Source organism: Pinus tabuliformis, chromosome 2_2 (genome assembly GCF_031772625.1).
Source record: "Pinus tabuliformis cultivar Carrire ecotype Pingquan chromosome 2_2, CPIR1, whole genome shotgun sequence".
Lineage (NCBI taxonomy): Eukaryota > Viridiplantae > Streptophyta > Pinopsida > Pinales > Pinaceae > Pinus > Pinus tabuliformis.
In genome coordinates this window covers 393,304,857-393,328,268 of record NC_142300.1, presented here as the reverse complement: position 1 = coordinate 393,328,268, position 23,412 = coordinate 393,304,857, and the positions used below count along the sequence as shown (strand labels likewise).

General features: G+C 40.9%; 1 protein-coding gene across 1 annotated transcript in view; it reads right to left on the bottom strand.

Annotated features, from left to right (window-relative positions):
* The window catches only part of LOC149192923 (sialyltransferase-like protein 5), a 133,795-nt gene extending 112,143 nt beyond the window's left edge, over positions 1-21,652 (bottom strand). Inside the window, exons 1-2 of the mRNA XM_089407159.1 lie at positions 21,192-21,652; positions 20,977-21,053 (exon numbers count right to left, since the gene is read on the bottom strand). Of these exons, the coding sequence (XP_089263285.1) occupies positions 20,977-21,053; positions 21,192-21,306 (192 nt within the window). The 5' untranslated portion in view covers positions 21,307-21,652. The remainder of the gene's footprint in view (positions 1-20,976; positions 21,054-21,191) is intronic.
* Between the last annotated feature and the right edge of the window lie 1,760 nt (positions 21,653-23,412).

The window sequence follows — 23,412 nt, the reverse complement described above, 5'->3', positions numbered from 1 at the left end:
AGATGGGAGTGGTGAGGAACACTTTCCTCGGTAAGGAGTGTTAAAATTTGGGTACCAGAGCACAAGTGGTTTCCTAAGGCTTTGATCTTTGGCCTAGGGAAAAGTGTCCAAATTTATTTTTTTACTTTTCTCCTAAAGTGACTTTATAAGTAGTAAAGTCAATTTAATTTAAAAGTGACTTTATAAGTGGTAAAGTTACATTCTAATTTAAAGGTGACTTTATTAAAGTCGATGAAGAATTAGAAAGTGAAAAAATGACTATGGAAATAAAAGGTTAAGGGGTCTTTAGTTAAGTGGGTGAGTTAAAAAATAAAAAGTGAGAATTAAATGCACATTTATTCTCATCCCTAGACCTAAATGAATCTCAGCCATTAGATCTTAGGGTAACCCAAAAGGTCATTTAGAGAATAAAAGGAGAAGAGGAGGAAAAGATCAATTTAATTCTTTCATGAGCATTTGAGAGGAAGAGTTTAAGTGGGTGAGTTAAAAAATGCACATTTATTCTCATCCCTAGATCTAAATGAATCTTAGCCATTAGATATTAGGGTAAACCCAAAAGGTCATTTAGAGAATAAAAGGAGAAGAGAAGAGGAAAAGATCAATTTAGTTCTTTCATGAGCATTTGAGAGAAAAAGAAGAGAGAGCAAGGAAAAAATTTATAAGCATTGCGGAAGTGAAGGAGAGCAGCAAAAAGACATTTCAGCAAATATGGGCAACAACATTTATTGGCACGCATCCCAAGGCAAAACCGTACACTAGGAGAAAGGCACAGATATCAAGGAAGAGGGACAGCAGCAAGGGCACAAATTTCGAGGCAGTCGTACTGTTGAAATCCATATGGTCCGTACAATTCTTACAACAAATTTGGGCATGTTTTTCGAGGCTATTCGTACATCATTTAATGTTGTTTTATTGTTGGAAAATTTTTGTTTTGGTTGTTTACTGATTGGCACGATTTTCGAGGTGGAGTTCAAGCACAGAAATCGAGATAAGTTGTAACTTGTGGTTGCTGGATTTTTTGCTGTGTATTTTAGTTTCTCTGTAAAAGCATTTTCAGAAATAAAGAAGAGCTCTCACACTGGTTTTCCCCAAGAGTTGTAGGGGGTTTTCCAGGGTCACATTGACCAAAAATCATTGTATTATTTTCTGTGTGTGGCTGTCATAATTTTGCTGTGTTTTATTTCTGCAATTTCAGCAGTTGTGAAATCTCTAAATATGTGTTTTCAGAAAAATATTGTCATTTCCAGATTTTAGAATTTTTATCATGTTTGGATTTAAAACTAAATGCATGGAGTGATAAGGAAAATTGATAACCGGAGTGGGGGTTGAAATTTCTTTAGTTGTAGCCTCCTAGCATCATGCTTTGATCTCTTTCTAGAGTGATCTTGTTTTGGCATACGTCATGGGTACTGACTGGGTTATGGCAGTGTGGTTGATGCTAGTAATGATATTGCTGATGATGTTTATCCTAGTCTTGATAATTCTTTCTTATAGAAGTCTTCAACTTGAGAACATATTGATAGTCATTATGAATACCTCCCTAATTTAGAGGGACTGTTGAAGTGGTAACTAGGTTCGTTCATCATAATCATGATCTTCTAAAAAATCAAAAAGAATTTATTTGAGATTTGAAAAAATAATTTTTTATGTACCTTTTGGTCAAATTCCAACTGCCAAGTTGGCCTTCCAGATGACAAGTCGGCTCAGTCTTCAAAGGCACCTTTTCGGACATGGAAACAATTATATATTGGCATCTATTCTCCACCATTTGGAAAGCAGTCCCGAGTTCATCTGTGGAAGCAAAATTCGGGTTTGTGGAGCGCAATTTGTGGCAATAACTTCCTGGGGTGTGTGTGTTTCCTGAAGCACCAAAACTTCTGTAGAACCTGAGTTCTGAAGCATGTTCTCCTGTGACGACTTATGTGGAACCCTAGATCTGAGGCATGTTCTCCTGTGATGACTTCTGTGGAACCTGAGTTCTGATGGCATGTTCTCCTGTGATAAAGTACGAAGCATCTGAAGCCACATCTCTGTATTTATGACACTGCATTTCTGAAGATATGCAAGGCTTTCTATATCTATCACATTGCTCCTAAGGACAGGCTTGTATAAACAGATTGGTTGACTATATTGTGGACAAAACATGGCAGAATTTGGTGGGCTGACTTGGCACTTGGTTCACTGGTCAGTATGACTTGGATTTCTCTTGTTGAAAAATGATTTTGTAAGGAAAGGATTGTTGGATTTTCCCCTTGTGGATTTTTCCCTGGCCGCTAGCCTAATTTCTAGTGTTTCTTGTCTTTTGTGCATTGTTTTTGTATAATTGCTTGATGAGCTAATTGAATGAAGAAAATGCAAAATGAAAAATCACATCTAACAGTCACAAGTAATTATCTTGATTAGAAATTCTAGATTGCTCTTGAATTTCAACATGGTATCAGAGCTAGTCTTGAAGATCAAATTGAATTACATCTGTGATAAGGCCATCCTCACTATGTTTCTAATTGCCTCTGTAAAGTAACCTGAGTTCCATCAGTGGTGATATATTTCTGTGAAATTGTGATAAGTCTGGTTTGCACTTTGGCATCCAAGTCTGATAATAATCCTGAGCTAAGATCGAAGTCTGTAGAGATCCATGAAAGGGGTCCAAAGTCTATTAATCTGAGCTACGAATTCAAGATCTCTTCTACTTATGTATAACTCTGTGTTGAGTCCAAGCATCTGTGATGATCTGAGCCTATGATTTGACCTATGATGATGATACAAACCTCCTGAAGTTCTTATACAAATCAAGTGTAGAAGCAGGTTGAAAAGTCTCTTGAATACAAAATTATCTTTGTGAAGTCTCTTGAAATAGTTTGTATCCTGAACAGATTTCTGAATATTGTGCTAGAAGGCCGAAACTGTGGTATTACAGAGGTCCGAGTTTTGTGTTGAGCCTGTGATGTGCTAGAAGGTCAGCATTGTGGTATTACATTGTGTACAGAGCTCTGTGGTGACTGTGTTGACTACTATGACAAGAGTCTGAACCTAGTACAGAGGCTTGTAATCCGAATCTGAGATATCCAAATCTGTGAAGAGATCCGAGCATTTGAATAGACCCAAGGCCGCATATGATGATATAAAGCCCTTTTCTAAAAGGAGTTCGAGTTATATTACCTCTCTAAAAAAAGTTAGCTACAATGGCATCTGAATCACAATGATATTGTTATTACAAAGCATCCAAACCTTTTTATCCCTGGAGATCTCTTCTGTAGCACAAATCCATGAAGGGTACAGATCAATGGTGTGACCATACATAATAGAAGGACAAGATATATAGTACATAGAGCCAACCTAATGTCTCTTTAAGGAACAACTTGAAGAAGCTCTTAAGTTACAGTACAACTTGAAGTATGGCCTGTCATAGTAGCAGTAATTCTTTTTAAAGGATTAAGGTCAGATATGAAGGAATTCAATCTTTGATGAGTTGATATGACAAACATATGTGACCTATGAGCCTGGTCAATGGAAGAGGCCAAATTCCTCTTCAAAGTCAAATACCAGTGATACAGAGATGTAATTGTTACCATGTCAGGTACCAAGCCATTAGATTCCATTTCCTATCCTAGAGAGTCCCCAACTATTCCCACCTTGCAGAAATACAATATCATAATGCTATATGTGATAACATCTACACATTGTTTTTTCTTCTTCAAATCATCAAATAGCTAATAAACAGTTCCCGCGTTGCCTTTCTTGATTAGGCCATCAATCAATATATTATAAGAACAAGAATTTGATACCATGCCCTCCTAACCTTGAACTAGTCATCAAGAAGAGCATTGTACACAGTAAGTTGGGGATTACAACTGTTATAAGCCATCTGGTTGAAAATTTTATGGGCTTCACTGATTTTGTTAACTTTGCAAAATTTGCAGATTAAAGTCCCATACGTGAATGTATTGGGATCTGGGCCTTTTGCCTTCATTTCCTCAAATATGTTCATTACTACCTTGCATTGAACAACAATCAAACAATTGTATGTGCCCTGCAATAGTTTTGTTGCCATGTTTGGAATATCTCCTAATTGTGGACAAGTATTCTACATTGATACAACCGGAAGATTATATAATCCCTTCTTGAGCATTCCTGATTCAAAAGAAACATCGGGCAGTAAATCATATCCCTTATGCAAGAGAATTTCAAGATAATTGTTTGACTGCAAGGTACACAGAGAAACCATTTTCTAATTATTTGAGCTCCCCCTTTTCAGCATAAATCTACCTTCCAAATTTGAAACTTTATCATTAAATCTAGATCTTTTGCTCCTATATTTGATTGATTCCTCAGGTAAGGTGTCACCTTGTCTGTCATGATCTATTTCATTTTCAGTGGCCCTAGTAACACAAGAAGCATTGCCATTCTTCCCAACGTTGGTGCATGCATTAACAGCTGCTATAGCAGCCAACTTGCAGATACTTTGATCAACATCCATATGGCAATCAACCATACTCCTACAAATCGCTACAGTGTTTTTCATATTACAAGCACTCTCATCGACTGCCACTGGAAACCCAATATTGGCCTTCCTCTGTTCAATGGCTGCAAAAGACTCAACTTTGCAAATACCCTCTTAACCCTTGCAAACATTCAAATCAAATCTTGCAGGAGTGTCAGCCATAGAAACACTCTCAGCAATTGCCATGGGTTCTTTAACCATGCCCACACTTTCATCTTTTGATCCAGGTTCATTGCAAAGATTATTGACAGCCATAGTCATATCAATATTGTGAAATCCTTCATCAACTGCCAGATTACAATCAAATTTGCATACATTCTTGTCAATTGCAATGGTAGGAGCAACAACCTTACAGAAATTTTCATCGGTAGTGTGACAAGTTGGTTCAGAAATTTCTTGTGATAGAGCAATGGGTAGATTCCAACTATATTCACTACTAGAGGCATCTGATGTAGCAACACTTGTCACCAAAGAATCACATTTAGCCAACACTTCATCATGAGATAATCGATGTTTAAAAGCAGTATCAATGTGGAAACCAAGAGGAATAGTAAAATCAATAGGCCTAATTGGTGAGAGTTGTTCCAAAATCTTTGGCTGATGAACATTCATGCCATCACCCCTCCCTTCCGACTTAAGATCCTGAGTTTCAACATGGGACTGTGTAATTTTGGAAACTGTGACCTCATTTACTTGCAAGGAGGCGGCGCTATGAACTTCAACACTCTCCTGAACATGAGAGGCTTTATGACTGTTACTAATTTCACTTGAATTTCTCTAACGCCAAGAAACAGTTCCTTTATTTTTCTCAGCATACAAGTGTTGTTGCCATATTTCAGCAATATCTACATTTTTAGCTGTCCCCTGTTGACTAGATCATTGGTCAATTTGAACTTGAGTTGATATTGATGAAGCTGCATGCTGGTGGTAATTCTCATGAATTTGTGCCTGCTCATTGGAAACAGGTTTTTCGTTCTTTTTTGGACGATATAGCCATGACCAATCATTTGGGCGTGCCTTTGCCCCTGCTTCAGCTTCTCTTGTACTTTGTTTCTCTATCTTGGACTTACCATTGGTATCACCAGATCTGTCTTTTCTGCAACTAGCCCAAAAATCATTCACTGCTTTCTGCTATGTACCCTTATCCTTCAAATCAGGTGCTAGATCAGTCTTGGGAGTCACGTATGTTTGACCCTTGCAATCCTTTGCAACCTCTGATCCAATGCTAGTTTTCCCAAGGGCATTAAATTGAACAGGAACATAGTGATTGTTGCATGTATTAATCCCAAATGGGGCAAGAAGCTAAGACATCACTTGTTGGTGTTGCTGCCACAACTTTTCCCAGAACTCTTCGTTCTCCATTGAGCCTTACCTGAAGAACCTGGGTCCATGACATCAACCCAATTGCTCACAGGTTGGCAGAGTTAGCCAGCTCTGATACCACTGTAGTGTCCTAGGGTAATTTTTTTGTTCTAGGGCTTCTTATTCACTAGGTTTTTCATCAGAACAGAAGTTTATTCATTCATATAACAGGACATATTTCTTCATATCAATGAAAAATAGCAATATATGTGCATGAATAATCTGATCATTAATTATATGATACTCCTTAGTTCCACATGAATGGGACTTGCTGAAATAAGTTACTAGGTTTGGTCTTTATAATGACATGTGTAATCATGATTTTATATATTTAATAAAAAGAGAAATAAAATTATTATTGTTATTTCTTGAGGCATGGGTTTCATGCTCAAGGTTATTTGATTTATAGGTCAAGCACCCATTGAGTGCTTGTAGGAGTCTACAAGTCAATTGAGTCATTGTCATGTATGGAAGACCCTTTGGGCAATGTTACATATTGTAAAATGAAATAATATTTGATTCAAAGACCTCCCAAGACCAAGTCATGATGCTACAACAAGTCAACCTTCAAAGGATCACAAGTCGGCCTGCCAAGAGGGACAAGTCGACCTATTAGGGCACTCGAGGAAGACTATAAATAGGTGTACTTGGTCTCATTCAAGTGCAGATCAGATCATCATCAAGAAGTTCGATCATAAGACAAGAAGAAGTCTCCTACCAAGCGAAGAAGGGAAAGACAAGAAGAGAGGAAGATCGAAGTATTTGAAGGACTGTTTTTGGGCTCTCTTTCCTCACACATGCGAAGTTAGGGCATCACTTTTCTGCAGCAAGTACCAAATTGCAGCCACACAAGGAAGTCGAGATTTGTCTTTAAAGAAGTCTTCATTTGCAAGCCGAATTCCCTAGGAGAAGAAACTATCTCAAGCGAAGGAGAGGAAAAGGAAAAACACCACCTTCTCTCACACGTGTAGAAACTAGGGTTTTTGCAGTAGCCAAAAATTGCAGTCCCAGTTGCAGGTCTGAAGTTGAGGTCGAAGAAGAGAATTGCAGCAGTTGTGAAGCTGGATTGACTTGGGTTGACCTTGCTAGAAGAAAGTTCTTCAAAGGAGAAGTTTGACTTGGTCTTGGAGGGGTTTTGGTCAAGGGTCATAGGTCTTGGAATTCGTCATTTGAAGTTCTATAAGAAGAGAAGAATTCTTGTGGGTTTTCCTCTCAAGAGGAGAGGTTTTGGCCCTGGCTAATAGCCTATATCTTGTGTCCTCTTGTCTCATTGTTCTTTATGATTTGGTAGTTGTTTGATGATAAGAACACTAATTATAATTGTAAAAATTTCTGTTTTCCCACCCCGGTTTTCAGTTTCTCCTTATTTCTCCTATGTAGTTAAATGCCCATTCCCATAACCATACATTTAACAGACTAAAAAAAATAAATATTGCTGAAAACACAAATTCTGGAAATTTTTCAGAACGCTGGAAATTGCAGAATTAAAAATCAGCAATCAAAAACAGCCATTAAAACACTGATATTTTTGGTCAACGTGACCCTGGAAAAACCCCCTACAACTCTTGGGGAAAACCAGTTTGAGAGCTCTTCTTTATTTCTGAAAATTGCCTTTTTACAGTGAGAATTATTCAGCAAAAAATCAGCACGCAAATTTACAACTTATCTCCTTTCCCGTGCCTCACAGCAATCTGGAAATTACAGCAAACAGGACAGCAATAAATGATGTACGGCCTCCGTTTTGTGTGCAGAAAAATCAGCAAACTGCTCCTCGATTTTTGTGCAAAAATCTGCCTTTCACTATGTGCTGAATCAGCTGTACAAATCTGCTCAACTGCTGCCTTGGAATGTGTGCCAAGCTGTTGTCTCCTTCTCCTCCCTGCTCAGAAATCTCTCTTGCTCTCTTGCTCTCCTTCTCCCAATCTGCTCATGAAAAAGTTAATGACCTTTTCCTCCTTTTCCTCCTTTAATATAACTCCAAGTGACTTTTGGGTGATCCAAGTGACTTTTGGGTGATCTCTAAATCCAATGGCTGAAATAGATTTAGATCAATGGCTGAGATTAAATGCTCATTTAATTCTCACTTTCTATTTTTTAATTCACCCCACTTTAATAAAGACCCACTTAGTCATTTATTTCCAAAGTCACTTTTCCTTTCTAATTTTTCATTGACTTTATAAAAGTCACTTTAAAATTAGACTTAATAACTTTATCACTTAAAGTCACTTTTAAATTAGATTTAACTTTATAAAATTATAAAGTCACTTTAGGAGAAAAATTAAATTCTTTTGGACACTTTTCCCTAGGCCAAAGATCAAAGCCTAAGGGAACCACCTGTCCTCCGTACCAAATTTCAACACTCCCTCTTACCGAGGAAGGTGTTCCTCACCACACCCATCTTGTCCCTGAAGTAGACATGCTTGCCCCGTGGTAAGGCTTTGGTAAGAATATCTGCAACCTGCTCATCAGTGGAAATATACTCAAGCTTCACAGCTCCCTTCTGAACATAGTCTCTGATGAAATGATATCTGATCCCGATATGCTTTGACCTGTCATGAAATACTGGATTCTCCATGAGTTTAATGCAACTCTGATTATCACAGTAAATCACTGAAGGTCTCAATGGCTGACCAAATAAGCCAAATAACATCTTGCAAAGCCAGATAGCCTCACAACTAGCTAGACTGGCTGCCATATACTCTGCTCCCGCTGAACTCAGTGCTACTGACTGCTGCTTCCGGCTGAACCATGACACTACTGCTGAACCCAACCCAAAACAGCACCCTGAAGTGCTCTTCCTATCAGAAGCACAACCTGCCCAATCAGAATCAGTGTATCCTGCCAATCTCACTCCATCTCCCTGCCTGTAGTCCAGACCATAATCCACTGTCCACTGCAAGTACCGCAAAATGTGTTTTGCAGCCACCCAGTGAACCTTCCTAGGCTCACACATAAACTGACTCATCGTGTTGACTGCAAAACAGATATCTGGTCTAGTGTTAACCAAATACATCAAGGAACCAATCAGCTGCCTGTACAATGTGGGATCCACCAACTCGGAATCCGAAGCATGAAGCTTCTTCCAGTTGGTGATCATCGGTGTCGACATGGGTCTACAATCCTCCATGTGGAATCTGCTAAGGATGTCCACAATATACTTCCCCTGCCCCAGGAAGAAATGCCCCTCCTCCTGCCACACCTCCAAACCCAAAAAGTAATGCATCAAGCCGATGTCCTTCATCTCAAACTCCACCGCAAGATCTCTCTTGCAGTGCTCTATGAGTCTCTCTGCACCTGTAATGATCAAGTCATCCACATACAGCACCAGAATGAGAGGCTCCTCACCAATCATAATAAAGTAAAGGTTCGGATCTGCCTCACTCTTTGTGAAACCCATCCCCTGCAAGTATGCATCTATCCTGGAGTACCAAGCTCTGGGAGCTTGCTTCAGGCCATAAAGGGCCTTCTTCAATCTGCACACATGGGACTCCTTCCCATGCACCTCAAAGCCCTGTGGCTGCTCAATGTACACCTCCTCCTGTATGAAGCCATTGAGAAATGCGGTCTTCACATCCATCTGGTGGATCTTCCAACCCATCTCTGCTGCTATCGATATAATGGAGCGGATCGAAGTATATCGAGCCACGGGAGCGAAGGTCTCCTCATAATCAACTCCCTCTACCTGGGAGAACCCTCTAGCCACAAACCTCGCTTTGAATTTCTCAATGCTGCCATCTGCAGCATGCTTTACCTTGTAAAGCCATCTGGAAGTAACCACGGATTTGCCCTCAGACCTCGGCACCACCTCCCAAACATCATTCTTCATGATAAAAGAATACTCCTCCTGCATGGCCTCTCTCCAGACCTGCTGGCTAGCTGCCTCCTCATAGCTAGAAGGCTCAGAGTCAAGGATGCTGGTAACCATCGCCATATAACTACAAAACCTCTCAGGTGGTCTACTCTCTCTGACCGGCCTCTTCGGCTCAGCAACAGATGTGGCATCTCTCAAGGTGTCCTAAAGCCACTTGGGCTTCCTCTTCCCTGAGCGCACTTCTCCCACCGGAGAATGAAACTCCTCCTCCTCATCATCATCAGTAGCCTGAACTCCTGACTGTCTGTCTGCTGTCCTCCTGCCTGCACCTGAACCTGTAGAAGCTGAGGTACCGTGTGAACTGTCCATCAGTGGACTCCCTAGTGAACTGCTCTGCATGCTGCCCGGAGCACCACCCCTCTGGCTCGATGAGCCACTGCTCACTGACGGACCTGACATCCTCATAGATGTACCTCCTGATCCTTCTGATCCTTGCCCACTGGATCCCTGCGACTGACTCAACTGCTGCTGAGGGTCTGGCTGATCCAGATACTCTAACTCCCGTGACCTCCTAAAGGCCTTGTCCTCCTCGAACTTCACATCCCGTCTGACAACAACTCTCCTCTGTGCAGGAATGTAAATCCGAAAGGCCTTTGAGGTCTCACTGTAGCCCACAAAGATACCCTTCTCTGCGGTGGGCTCTAGTTTGGTCCTCTTCTCCTTGGGTATATAGGAGTATGCAATGCATCCAAATATATGAAGATGACCAAGATCAGGCTTCTTCCCAGAGAAAGCCTCCTCCGGAGTCATGTGCCCCAAGGCACGATGCGGACTCCTGTTCTGCAAGTAAACAGTTGTGTTGCAGGCCTCTGCCCACAAGAACAATGGCAACCCCTGATCATGTATCATGGCTTTGGCAGCCCCTATGATGGATCTGTTCTTCCTCTCCGCAACCCCGTTCTGCTAGGGGTTGTAAGGAACAGTGAACTCCCTCCTAATGCCTGCCTCCGCACAATAATCAACAAACTCTCCAAGGGTGTACTCTCCTCCATTGTCCGACCTCAAGGACTTGATCTTTCGACCTGTCTGAGTCTCCACAAGAGCTCTGAACTCCTGAAACCGCTTGAAGACCTCACTCTTGGTCTTCAAAAAATAAATCCAGGTCCTCCTGGAGTGATCATCAATGAATAAAACATAGTACTCATATCCGCTCAAGGAAACATGAGACATCCAACCGCTCACATCGGAATGAATCAAATCAAGTATCCCCGTCGCTCTGCTGTCACTGCTGAGAAAAGGGGATTTGGCAAACTTGCCCATCGCACAACCTCTGCAAGTATCAAAGTGATCAGTACTGAAATCTGGCACACCTGTGGTGATCTCCCGCAATGTCCTCAAGGCTCCATGATACATGTGTCCCATCCTGCGGTGCCAAATCTCACACAGCTCAGAACTGCTAGCTCTGCTGTCGGTACAACTGCTCAATGCCAAAAGGGGCTGAAATGCAAACTTGTACACCTTTGCATGGCGTACACCTATCACTCTAGCTGAATCAGCTGGAGCGCCCCTGGGATACATCAACACCTGTCCTCCCCTGAACAGTACCTCATATCCTCTGTCCTCCAAAGCTGAGACGGATATGAGGTTCTTCCTCATCCCTGGCACATAAAGAACCTCTGACACCTTCAAGGGAGGTTTGGACTCCCTCTGAAATGTCACTGTCCCCAACCCGACTGCTCTAACAACTCTGTCATCACCGAGTACTACCTCAATATCAGTACCACTCTCTGAAAGCTCTGAGAAGTACTCACGGACTCCTGTCATGTGACGTGAAGCCCCACTGTCCACATACCAGATACCTGTAGATGCTCCGCTAATCGAGGGAAAAGCATGCTCCCTCTGAACTTGTGTGGCAGGTGATCCTGCACTAGAGGACTCACATGTAGTGAACGCAAACTCCCGGTCAAAACGACCTGCAAAGTCCTCAATCTCTGTTGAAGCTGCCACGTCCTGGTTCTTCCCCTTCTTCTTCTTCTCCGGACACACAACTGCATAGTGTCCCATCTTTTGACAATTCCAACACTTCACCTTGGAATAGTCCTTCTGTGTGTTCCCCTGTTTACCTTTACCTTTGCCTTTGCCCCCACCACTGCTTGTGGAAGCCTGCTTCTTCCCTTTGCCTTTCTTGCCTCCTGCCACCAGTGCTACGTCCTCATCCTGCTCAACTGGCTTCGCTGCCCCAAGCTGTCCTTTCCTGATCTCTGTCTGAATACAATCATCCCAAAACCTCTCCCATGTGAGAAGGGTCTCACGTGCACAAACCCCATCAGCAAAGTTCAACCATGAACGGGGGAGGCCATTCACTGCAATTCGCACCAACTCAGTGGGTGGAATGGCCTCTCCAATCGCTGCCAACTCATCTCTCACATTAGTAATCTTTGTGAGATATCCAGCTGCACTATCATTACCCATCTTAATGTTCTTCAGCTTCTCCTTCAGGACCATCTTCCGGTTCTCATTGGTACTCTGGTAGAGATTGGACAATGCTGTCCACATCTCATGGGCATTGCTCTTTCCTCTCACATGAGGAATGCAATGGTCTTTGATTCCGTCTAGAATCAGCCTCTTACCCTTATTGTTCTTCTTTTTATACTCAGCCAACTGAGTAACATCAGTGGGCACAACAACAGGGTTCTGTGCGGTATGCACCATGATATCCCAGACTTCTGCCTCCTCAAAGATACTCTGCATTCTCTCCTTCCAAACGCTGTAATTTATATGCCCATCCAGCCTATCCTCCACCCTCAATCCCAATGACATTCTGCTGTCCTAAAACTGAAAAATAGCACTGCTGTAGTAAAGATAAAACTGTTGTTTATGAAAAAATCAGCTTGCTGGAATTTTCTGAGTGAAAAATCAGCAACTGTAATTTTTCCTTTTGCTGTCCCAAACTGCCCTTCAGCACTCAAGCTCTGATACCATGTAAAAATTTCTGTTTGCCCACCCCGGTTTTCAGTTTCTCCTTATTTCTCCCGTGTAGTTAAATGCCCATTCCCATAACCATACATTTAACAGACTGAAAAAAAAAATATATATATATATATATATATATATATATATTGCTGAAAACACAAATTCTGGAAATTTTTCAGAATGCTGGAAATTGCAGAATTAAAAATCAGCAATCAAAAACAGCCATTAAAACACTGATATTTTTGGTCAACGTGACCCTGGAAAAACCCCCTACAACTCTTGGGGAAAACCAGTTTGAGAGCTCTTCTTTATTTCTGAAAATTGCCTTTTTACAGTGAGAATTATTCAGCAAAAAATCAGCAAGCAAATTTACAACTTATCTCCTTTCCCGTGCCTCACAGCAATCTGGAAATTACAGCAATAAATGCTGTACGGCCTCCGTTTTGTGTGCAGAAAAATCAGCAAACTGCTCCTCGATTTTTGTGCAAAAATATGCCTTTCATTATGCGCTGAATCAGCTGTACAAATCTGCTCAACTGCTGCCTTGGAATGTGTGCCAAGCTGCTGTCTCTTTCTCCTCCCTGCTCAGAAATCTCTCTTGCTCTCTTGCTCTCCTTCTCCCAATCTGCTCATGAAAGAATGAATGACCTTTTCCTCATTTTCCTCCTTTAATATAACTCCAAGTGACTTTTGGGTGATCCAAGTGACTTTTGGGTGATCTCTAAATCCAATGGCTGAAATAGATTTAGATCAATGGCTGAGATTAAATGCTCATTTAAATCTCACTTTCTATTTTTTAATTCACTCCACTTTAATAAAGACCCACTTAGTCATTTATTTCCAAAGTCACTTTTCCTTTCTAATTTTTCATTGACTCTATAAAAGTCACTTTAAAATTAGACTTAATAACTTTATCACTTAAAGTCACTTTTAAATTAGATTTAACTTTATAAAATTATAAAGTCACTTTAGGAGAAAAATTAAATTCTTTTGGACACTTTTCCCTAGGCCAAAAGATCAAAGCCTACGGGAACCACCTGTCCTCCGGTACCAAATTTCAACAATAATCAAGTGAAAGAAGAAGCTAATTAAGTTAAGTAAAAATACATCACAAGCAATTATCAAAGTAAGAGAAATCATCTAATCTGTTGCCCCTAGATTTCTCAACAAGATTGGCTGTCCAAAAACCCAGAATATACACAGTCACTATTTTAATTCAATAGTGTTGCAAGTATAAGTAACCAGATCTGTTGCTAAACCAAATTCGACTAAGTCTTAATTTACCCTACAAAACTTAAGTTATCTTATCTTGCTTCGATAGCCTAAGAGACTAATCACAGTAGGCTCGGTTGCCTTCCTAAGGTACCACAGTTTGGTCCTGCAATAGTTCGAACCTTGCAACTTCGAACCTGTAACTCGAACATGCAAAATTGGACCTACAACTTGGACCTGCAACTTCGGACCTGCAACTCGGGCCTGTAACAATTCCACTCCCCAATCTTTGCCTGCGCTATCCCAAAAAATCTCAATTGTCCCACAACTAGTAACTGAAAATGCCACCAAGTTTTTGCTCAACCAGACAGATGCCAGATTCGACAACTTGCTCAACAATTGATAACAAAAGATGAATGTGAAAGAATGGCTAACTAGGGTGGAATTTTCACCACCAAAATTAGTAGAGAAAAAGGGGTCTTAAAACCCTCAGAGCCACAGCTCAAGAAAACAAATATATTTGATCCAAATCGATGATCCAAAACTATTCCAACTCTCCTCTATTTATAGATTCCCTCATAGGGTTTTTCAAATGTGAGGGATTGCAAGTGCCACCCCCAATTTGGGTTTTTTCCTTGAGTCGACCCAAGATTTACCCAATGTTGCCCCAAACATTGGATAATTGGGTTTTCCCCTTTTATCAAGACTATAGCCTATGGGGTTGGATAGGCTACTTTGTCCCCCTTGACCACTCAACTGATAAGGAACATTACACCTTTATAATCTTAGGCCATCCCCATACCATGGGTAAGTATTCCATGGACACCAATACCATGGGTAAGCATTCCATGGGTGCAAATACCATGGGAAAGTAATCCAATACCATGGACAAGTAGATACATAATAATGTGACTTTATAAAGTTCCACCTGTTCTCATAGCCACATTTTAATATAATTAAATCAATTGTCCCCCCTGCAGTGATCACTTGAAAAGGGACATAACAAAGGAGAGGGGAAAAAGGAGGACCTGAGAAGGGTTAAAAGGACAAGGAGGAAGATTCAAATTCTTTGGACCAGAGGAAAAAAGAATTGTGTCATGCAAAGAATTTCAAGTGCCAGTAAGATGGGCCATTATGCATCTTAGTGTCCTTAGAGAAAGATATCCAAGTAGGAGCAGCAACGGTTTACAAAGAGTATAGAAACTTCAACTGAAGTAGATGAGTTAGCATTCAGACATAAAAAAACTTTCTCCATGGTATTATGCCTTTCACTAACACCATTTCTAGTGTAGGGTGGTATGTGGACACTGGATAGTGGAGCATCTAGACACATGGTCTTCAACAAGAAGGCATTTAGCGGAGTTAAAGAACAAGAGGATGGCATGTAGGTGGAGTTGCACAATCATGCTACTCGTCCAATTACAAGATTGGATTGTCTCTCTTTACATATGCCTTCAAGGATGTTCTTGAGGTAAATGATGTCTTGTTTGTTCCTGGTTTAACAAAGAGTCTTCCTTGTGTGACTTGCATGACAGATCTACAATGTATGTCTAAGTTTGACGATCAACAAGTGATCATTAAAAAGCGCAGCTCTAAACTAGTTGAGTTTTGGCCAAAGAAGTTGAAGATGGTGGCATTTATAGGCTACTTGTTGATCCAACATAGCAGTTGCAGCACAAGGCCATGACAAAGGAGTGTCATTCCAGCATTGTGGAGACAGATTCAAAACCTACCATGGAATCAGTGATTAGTTACATGCACGCAACTATCAGCAGTATTGGAAGTACCAGAATATGTTTGTTTCCAAAGGACTCTCTGAAAAAAAGTTGACCGTCATGAGACTCCTACTCCAATTGCTAGAGGACTCTCTCAAAAACAGGGAGTTGATCTTGTTTAGGTTTTTGCTTCAGCTGCCAAAGGTTTTAAGATGCACGGGTGAGATACCATGGAATCAAATTGGAAAAGATTTCGTGTGGGTTGACGCATGCACCACAAGTTTCGTATGTCAAGTGTTTGAATTTGGGTAGCTCGGAAGGTATTTCCAAGTGGTGAAAACCCACCAAAAGGGAGTTGGTTTGGCAAGTTACCCAAGTGGTTGGGGTTTTGACCCAAAGTTGTGGGCTTGAGACCCAAGTTAATTAATTATTTAATCTAATTCGTTCTTGAGTGGTAAAAATGGGGTTTCTTGATGGACAAGGAAAGCCCCCAAGATTACTCACACAAAAGTATAAATAAGGAGCCAAAGGAGAGGCTCGTCACAAGTGTGATGGACTACACTTGTGCAAGGTGAAAAGCCTTAGAAGAGGACGCAGATCTGAGAGAGGTTTCGTAGCTCAAAGGAAAAGTTTGTCTAGTGCGAGCCACAGCCAGCTAGGAGGGAGACTGGAGTCTATTGGCAAGGAATCCAAGTCAGTTGGTAAGGCCGAGTAGGCAAGGAGTATGGTTGTGGAGGATCGAAGCCTAGATCCAAGGCCGAGGCTAGTCGTTGTGGAATAGAAGGCCTAATCAAGGCCAGAAGAAGGTCTATGTTGAGTTTTTGCCCAAGCCTAAGGAGTCGTAGACCCTAAAAAGACAACCGCAGCAAGGAGAGATTAGCTTCAATAGGACCAAGTATTTGTTCAAGAGTATGTTGAATTGTTCCATGGTTAAGAAGGTTTGATCTGTGTGTTCTAACTTCTGTTGGCTGAAAAGTCCATCTGTAACCCAGGAAATAAGCCCTCCAAGTTTTGTTTATTGTTTGAAAAGGGGTCGAATATACCTGGGTTTGTTATGTGGTATTAGGGCAGCCGCAGAGCCCAGTTAGGGTTGGCCACAAGCTGCCCCAATCGTAGTTGCAGGGTCGAATGTGACCCAGGTAGGCCGAGACCCTTAAGAAGGCATAACAGGGCTGGTAAAGGAGGTTGGGACTGCTAGTAGGAGGCTTAAACAAGAAGTTTCTTGGAGGAATAAGGACCTAGCAGCGAGTGTTGAAGGCTAATATATATAGTTGGTTGAAGGACAAACCCTATTGTGAGCAGTTGGTTGAACAGATGAAGAAAGAAGCCATTCTCTGTGGATTTTGGAGGCCAAGGATAGTCAGGTACATCATGGACAAAGAGGACAGAAAGGGTTGGAGGCAAAGGACTGCAACAGCAAGTCTTTGTTGTGATGGGTAGATTGAAGATCTATAGGATCAGATCTCAAGCCCTAAATTTTGTATACTATGTATAATAGTTTGTATCAAGTTTCATAAAGGGCCATGATCCTTGATACGGGAGCCCTAATGTTTTCTTATTAATTGACTAATGAGAAATGGGATTAGGGCCCCATATACCTGTGTATTTTATTGATTCACACTATTGTCCTATTTCCACTGTGCAAAGTTGTTTTGGTTGAGCATTGCTAGTGTGTTTGTGTGCTAAGTCTAGCCATAGACCAGACCTAGTTTGTAAGTGAAATTTTAGCATGGTATCAAATGAAGAGCACGTGGATCAGAGTGTGCATGTGAAGCAGCTTAAAAGGGAGTTATGAAAATTCTAAATATGGAGCACAAGGTTCAGCAAAGAAGGTGCTTTGGCATGGACGAGGTAGCTCCATGTGGACGGCAAGTCGATCATTAGACAGTATCTTTATTGGGTTGTGGGGTTGCACTTCCAGCAGAGGAGCCATGTGCATATGAGGTATTTGACCTAGAAGGATGAGGACTCATAATAAGTTGTGGTGGTCTAGAGTGGATTAGACCTAGTGTTCAACCGTAGCTTGGAACTAACTTTACAAGGACACAAGTTCAGTAGCAGCACTTTCCGAGAGGGAAAGCATAGTGAGCCAATGGAGGTTGTGTAAACTCAGAGGGAGTCTAGCTTCAGAGGGAGACTGCAAAGGAAAGCCAACCGCCTAGTGGAAGTTTGAACCTTCAGGTTCAAGAGACAGAGTGGAGTTTTCAGTTTTCAGCCCGTGCAAGGGCAGTCATGAACCATGCGAGAACACTCATGGTGGTGCAAGGAAAAGTCATGTTACATGTGAGGACAATCATGCACCATGCAAGATAAAGCTAGGCCTAGTACAAAGGAAGATGTGGCACATGCAAGGACAATCATGGCCATACAAGGAAAGTCATGACTCATGCGAGGACAGCCATGGACATGCAAGGAAAGTCATGGAGCTAAAGGTTTCAAGGTGTGAAGGAAATATCTTCCTCACTAAGAGGGAGTGTTGGAATTTGTCTAGCTTGGAAGGTATTTCCGAGTGGTGAAAACCCACCAAAAAGGAGTTGGTTGGGCAAGTTACCTAAGCGGTTGGCGTTTTGACCCAAAGTTGTGGGCTTGAGACCCAAGTTAATAAATTGTTTAATCTAATTTGTTGTTGAGTAGTAAAATAGGGGTTTACTCACACAAAAATATAAATAAGGAGCCAAAGGAGAGGCTCATCACAAGTGAGGGAAAATAGGGGTTTCTTGATGGACAAGGAAAACCCCCAAGATTACTCACACAAAAATATAAATAAGGAGCCAAAGGAGAGGCTCGTCACAAGTGTGATGGACTAAACTTGTGCAAGGCAAAAAGCCTTAGAAGAGGACGCAGATCTGAGAGGGGTTTCGCAGCTCAAAGGAAGAGTATGTCTAGTGCAAGCCACAGCCAGCTAGGAGGGAGACCGAACTCTGTTGACAAGGAATCCAAGTCAGTTGGTGAGACCGAGTAGGCAGAGAGTATGGTTGTGGAGGACCGACGCCTAGATCCAAGGCCGACGCTGGTCGCTATGGAATAGAAGGCCTAGTCAAGGCCAGAAGAAGGTCTATGCCGAGTTTCTGCCCAAGCCTAAGGAGTTGCAGACCCTTAGAAGACAGCCGCAGCAAAGAGGGATTAGGTTCAAGACAACTGAATACCCGTTCAAGAGGACACTGAACTGTTCCATCATCCATGGTTAAGGAGGTCTGATCTGTGTGTTCTGTTGGCTGAAAAGTCCATCCACGACCCAGGAAATAAGCCCTCCACTGTTTATTGTTTGAAGAGGAGCCGTAGTATACTTGGGTTCATTCTGTGGTATTAGGGCAGCCACAGAGCCCCGTTAGCACTGGTTGCAGGCTGCCCCAGCCCTAGTTGCAAGGCCAAATGTGACCCAGGCAGGCCGAGACCCTTGAGAAGACATAACAGGGCTGGTAAAGGAGGTTTTGTGGAGGGCCTAGTACCATAGACCTAACAGAGGTATCTTGTTCAGTGAAACAGGGTTGGCTGTGTTTGTGACAAGGTTGGGACTGCTGGTAGGATGCTTAAACAAGAAGTCTGTTGGAGGAATAAGGACCTAACAGCAAGTGTTGAAGGCTGATATTTACAGTTGGTTGAAGGACAAACCCTACTGTGAGCAGCTGGTTGAACAGAGGAAGAAAGGAACCATTCTCTATGGATTTTGGAGGCAAAGGATAGCCAGGTACATCAAGGACAAAGAGGACAGAAAGGGCTGGTGGCAAAGGACTGCTACAGCAAGTAAGTCAAGTGTTTTGTCTTTGTTGTGATGGGCAAATTGAAGATCTGTAGGATCAGATCTCAAGCCCTCGATTTTCCATACTATGTATACTAGTTCGTGTCAGGTTTCATAAAGGACTGTGATCCCTGGTATGGGAGCCCTAATGTTTTCTTTTTAATGGACTAATGAGAAACGAGATTTGAGCCATATATATCTGTGTGTTTTATTGATCCACTGCTGTTATATTTCCGCTGTGCAAAGTTGTTTTGGTTGAGCACAGCTAGTGTGTTTGTGTGCTAAGTCTAGCAATAGACCAGACCTAGGGTGTAAGTGAAATTTCAACATCAAGATCAATGAGTTTTCACTCAAGTTGAGCTTTTCGAAGTTTAGTGCAACTTTTAATTTACTATTGTACAGATCCAATCCACTTATCTTAGCCCTGTAATCACATGAATTGCAGTAAATCCTGAACTTTTGACTTGTGAAGCAAACATGAAGGCCGTAAGAGGTTGGCAGGTTGTTAATGAAGTTTTCGTTGTACACAGGATTTACACATTGAAGATTGTAAAAATATTTCAAAGTATATAAGGGAGCAGTGATCCAGGGATATGTTTCTTCAAGTTCGCAGGTGGTCAACAATTTGATAACAAAACCCTACCAGAGGGGAGGTTCGAGATACTAAGAGAGTGTCTTGGAAGGTTGGAGATCACCTTACTCACAAAGAGAGAGTATTATTTTAGTTGTTGTGCTGCTCCAAAGCTTTTCCCCAGCATGGCACAGCAGCGTTGGAAGATCTGTACAGCAGGTCCCTATCAGCAAATCTGGTATGCCTTGGCCACGTGTGCGCCACCTTAAAGTCCTACTTTTAGCCTTTGCTATTGTTGGAGAGTTCCCGATTTTGTGTTTGATTTAAATGGCACTGTGCTGCTTTATTTTTAGTCGTTTCCTATTTTAGAAATGACCCTAACCTTAGGGAGCTTATCTTAGTTTAGAAAGCCGCATGAGTTAGAAGTGTTGCCAGATTTAGGCGGGGTGAACTTTCCAGGGGACTCTTTCCTTGGGCGCTCTTTCTTAGGCAGTTTTCCTGGTGCAAGGAGCGTGCACTATTCTAGGTAGGGTTTGATATGGTCAACCCCATAATCTTAATTTAGACTGTCTGCATCAATTGTTATCTGTAAGACCTCTCTCCTATTCTATAAAGGAGGGATAGGGCAGACTAGGAAGACATGTCTTGGAGATTTGGCAGGAGAATTGCTATCTAAACTTTCAGTTTTGGAGTTAGAAACAGAGGTATTCTGGTTGCTGCAATACTTAGCGTGCTGTAATTAATTTCAGTGTGATGTTTTATCAGACATACCATTCGTTACTTACTGTTTTGATAGGAGTTTCAGTTTTAGGCTGCCTCGGGTTTGTTGGGGTGCATCTTTGATTATCATGATCTGAGAATTTTACCAAATCTTAGCAACCTTGATCTGATGCCCTAACACTAACTTTTACATTAATACAACAGTACCAGAAAACCTGAGCATTGAGTTCCACGGAAATAAAGCTTTAATGCCACAATTATCTTTTCCGCGAATCTGGCAAATGTGATTCAACCCACATTTAAATCATAGGAAACCGACTAACCCAGGTGAACAAATTAGAGGTAACATGAAGCTAAATCTGAATTACTAACCACGCATTGTTTGACTTGTTTCTGGAAGTCATAGAGAGTCTTCGTATTTTTTTTATTGGCATCGTATCCTTGAATACCTACAAAAAAAAACCCAACATAAATCAGTTGATGTCAATATATGTCAGACTCAACAGATCTGACTATAGCAGATTAAATCTGAAGTATAGATAGATTGAGAATGATGGTGATGGTAATGATAATGGAAACAATCAAACCAGAGAAGAGGAGGTACTGGGAAGCAAGGATCCCAACGGAGAACACTAAAGCTGATAATACTAGCACCAACACCAATGGACGTCTGTACATTGCAATTGGTCTTGCAGTCTTCATTGCTTTTAGTATGGAACACTCTCTCCTCTCCTCGTCTTGGAGGAAATTTGCACAGAGAACCTTAAATGGACTTTATGCACCACTATTAACAGATGGGCATTGTTCGTTACTGACCACTGGGTTACTTCGTTTCCTTTTCGTGTTGATCTGAATACTCGGACCCTCAGCTTCCGTGCTTTTGTAGCGGAAGGCAAGCATTCGGATATTGCATGACAATTCTAGCTAGGCTAGGTATGTGATTTTGCCAAGAGAGGATTGCAATCTGTCAACGCGCTTTGTACTTTAGTTTCACCGACATTTCTGTTTGGTTTGATCATAGATAATTTGCTTACCAGAGCGAAACACACACTACGAGAATAAAATAGTCCTTTAAGAGCAAAGATATGACTAATATAAAATAATCTGATTCGATTGGATGTATTTTTTCATATAAAATAATAATAATAGCATACATTATTTAAAAATATAAAAAAAAGGGTATACAGACCTGTGGATATGGATTTTAATGATAAGTAAATATATGAAGATTTCGCTTCAAAAGTTAAAAGAAAATAAGTAGAAATGTGATATTAAGATATAAATTTTAAATTGGGTGGGTATTCTCATGTTTCTCTTCTATCTGATATCTCTCTTAACCATTGGATCGAACGGTTGGGGATCAATGGCCGAGATTCAATGTGCATGTTGGTGGGTTCGCGTCAGTTTTTTGGCTTCCTCAGCGAACCCGAAATCTTCTAGGTATAAGATCTAATTCTTTTTTATGTCCACCACTAGTTATTCTATACCGCCCTCAAGGTGGTTTTCGGTTCATCGGGTGCCCTCAACTCCGGAAGTGGTTTCCTAGAAATGAGCCTGATGCCACTCATCATGCAACACGTGGCTCTAGCAGGAGAGAGAATACCGCCCTCATCGGGCAGGTATTCTCATGGCTTCTTTTCTACCCGATATGTATTTCAACCATTGGATCTTGCATTGGCGGATCAACGGCCCAGGATCATTGTGCATGTTGGGGGGTCCGAGTCAGATACTTGGTTTCCTTAACGGACCCGATTTCTGTATTTTGTGGGCCATATCTCCTTTTTAAATACATTGCTATGCGAGAAGGGGACACGTACTTTTGTATCATTTAGTTTCTCGCTCGTTGGATCTGGGAGGTCGAGTCGAGTGATTCAGTAGTCTCCTGGCTCAGGTTGCGAGCCGTTGGCTCTTTTCCCAAGGTGCCTAGAGATAGTCATATCTCTAGCCATTTTCTACCTTGGGTTTTTTGTATTATATGTAATCTATTTTATACAGAGAAATGAAAAGAATGCTCGACTCTTGCTTAAGCAAAAAAATAAATTCTAATTAGTTAATATATGAGTAATATAAAATAATCTGATTCGATTGGATATCTTTTTTTCATATAAAATAATAATAATAGCATAAATATTTTTAAAAAATTAAAAAAAAAAGGTACACGGGACATGTAGATATGGATTTCGCTTGAAAAGTTAAAAGAAAATAAGTAGAAATGTGATATTAAGATATAAAATCTAATTAGTTATATAATAGGAATATTTTTATACAAACTTGAAGTTGAAAAAGTGAGTAAAATAATATAGTATTCCTAAACAAAAGTAAAACAATATAGTGAATATGTACTTTAAGTACAAGTTTAACTTCACATTACAAGAGATTTGACTTCAAGTGCTTCTCCAAAAACCAACGAGATCCATGTATCTATTTTTATACAACTAAAAAATCAATAGCAAGACAAGAGGTCGCAAATGGAGTTAGATCTATAGGTATGAACAACTTTGTCTAGAACTAATTAAACTCTAATAAAAATGGCAATAATGCTCTAGTATTCATAATGAACTTAAGTTCTCAAAGTGTGATGGTCTCTAAATAGACAATAATATCTATCACAAATTCCATAATAGAATGAGAAAAATAGTGTTTTTCATGCTTCATGTTACATACTTTACAAACACATTTATCACAAGAAATGTGATGATCAATCTCTATTCTTAATCAATGAAAAGAGACCATAAATTGCCCTAAATGAAAGTGAAGCCTATGAGAGAGTTGAACTATAAAATAGAATAAAGGGATTGATAAAATCAT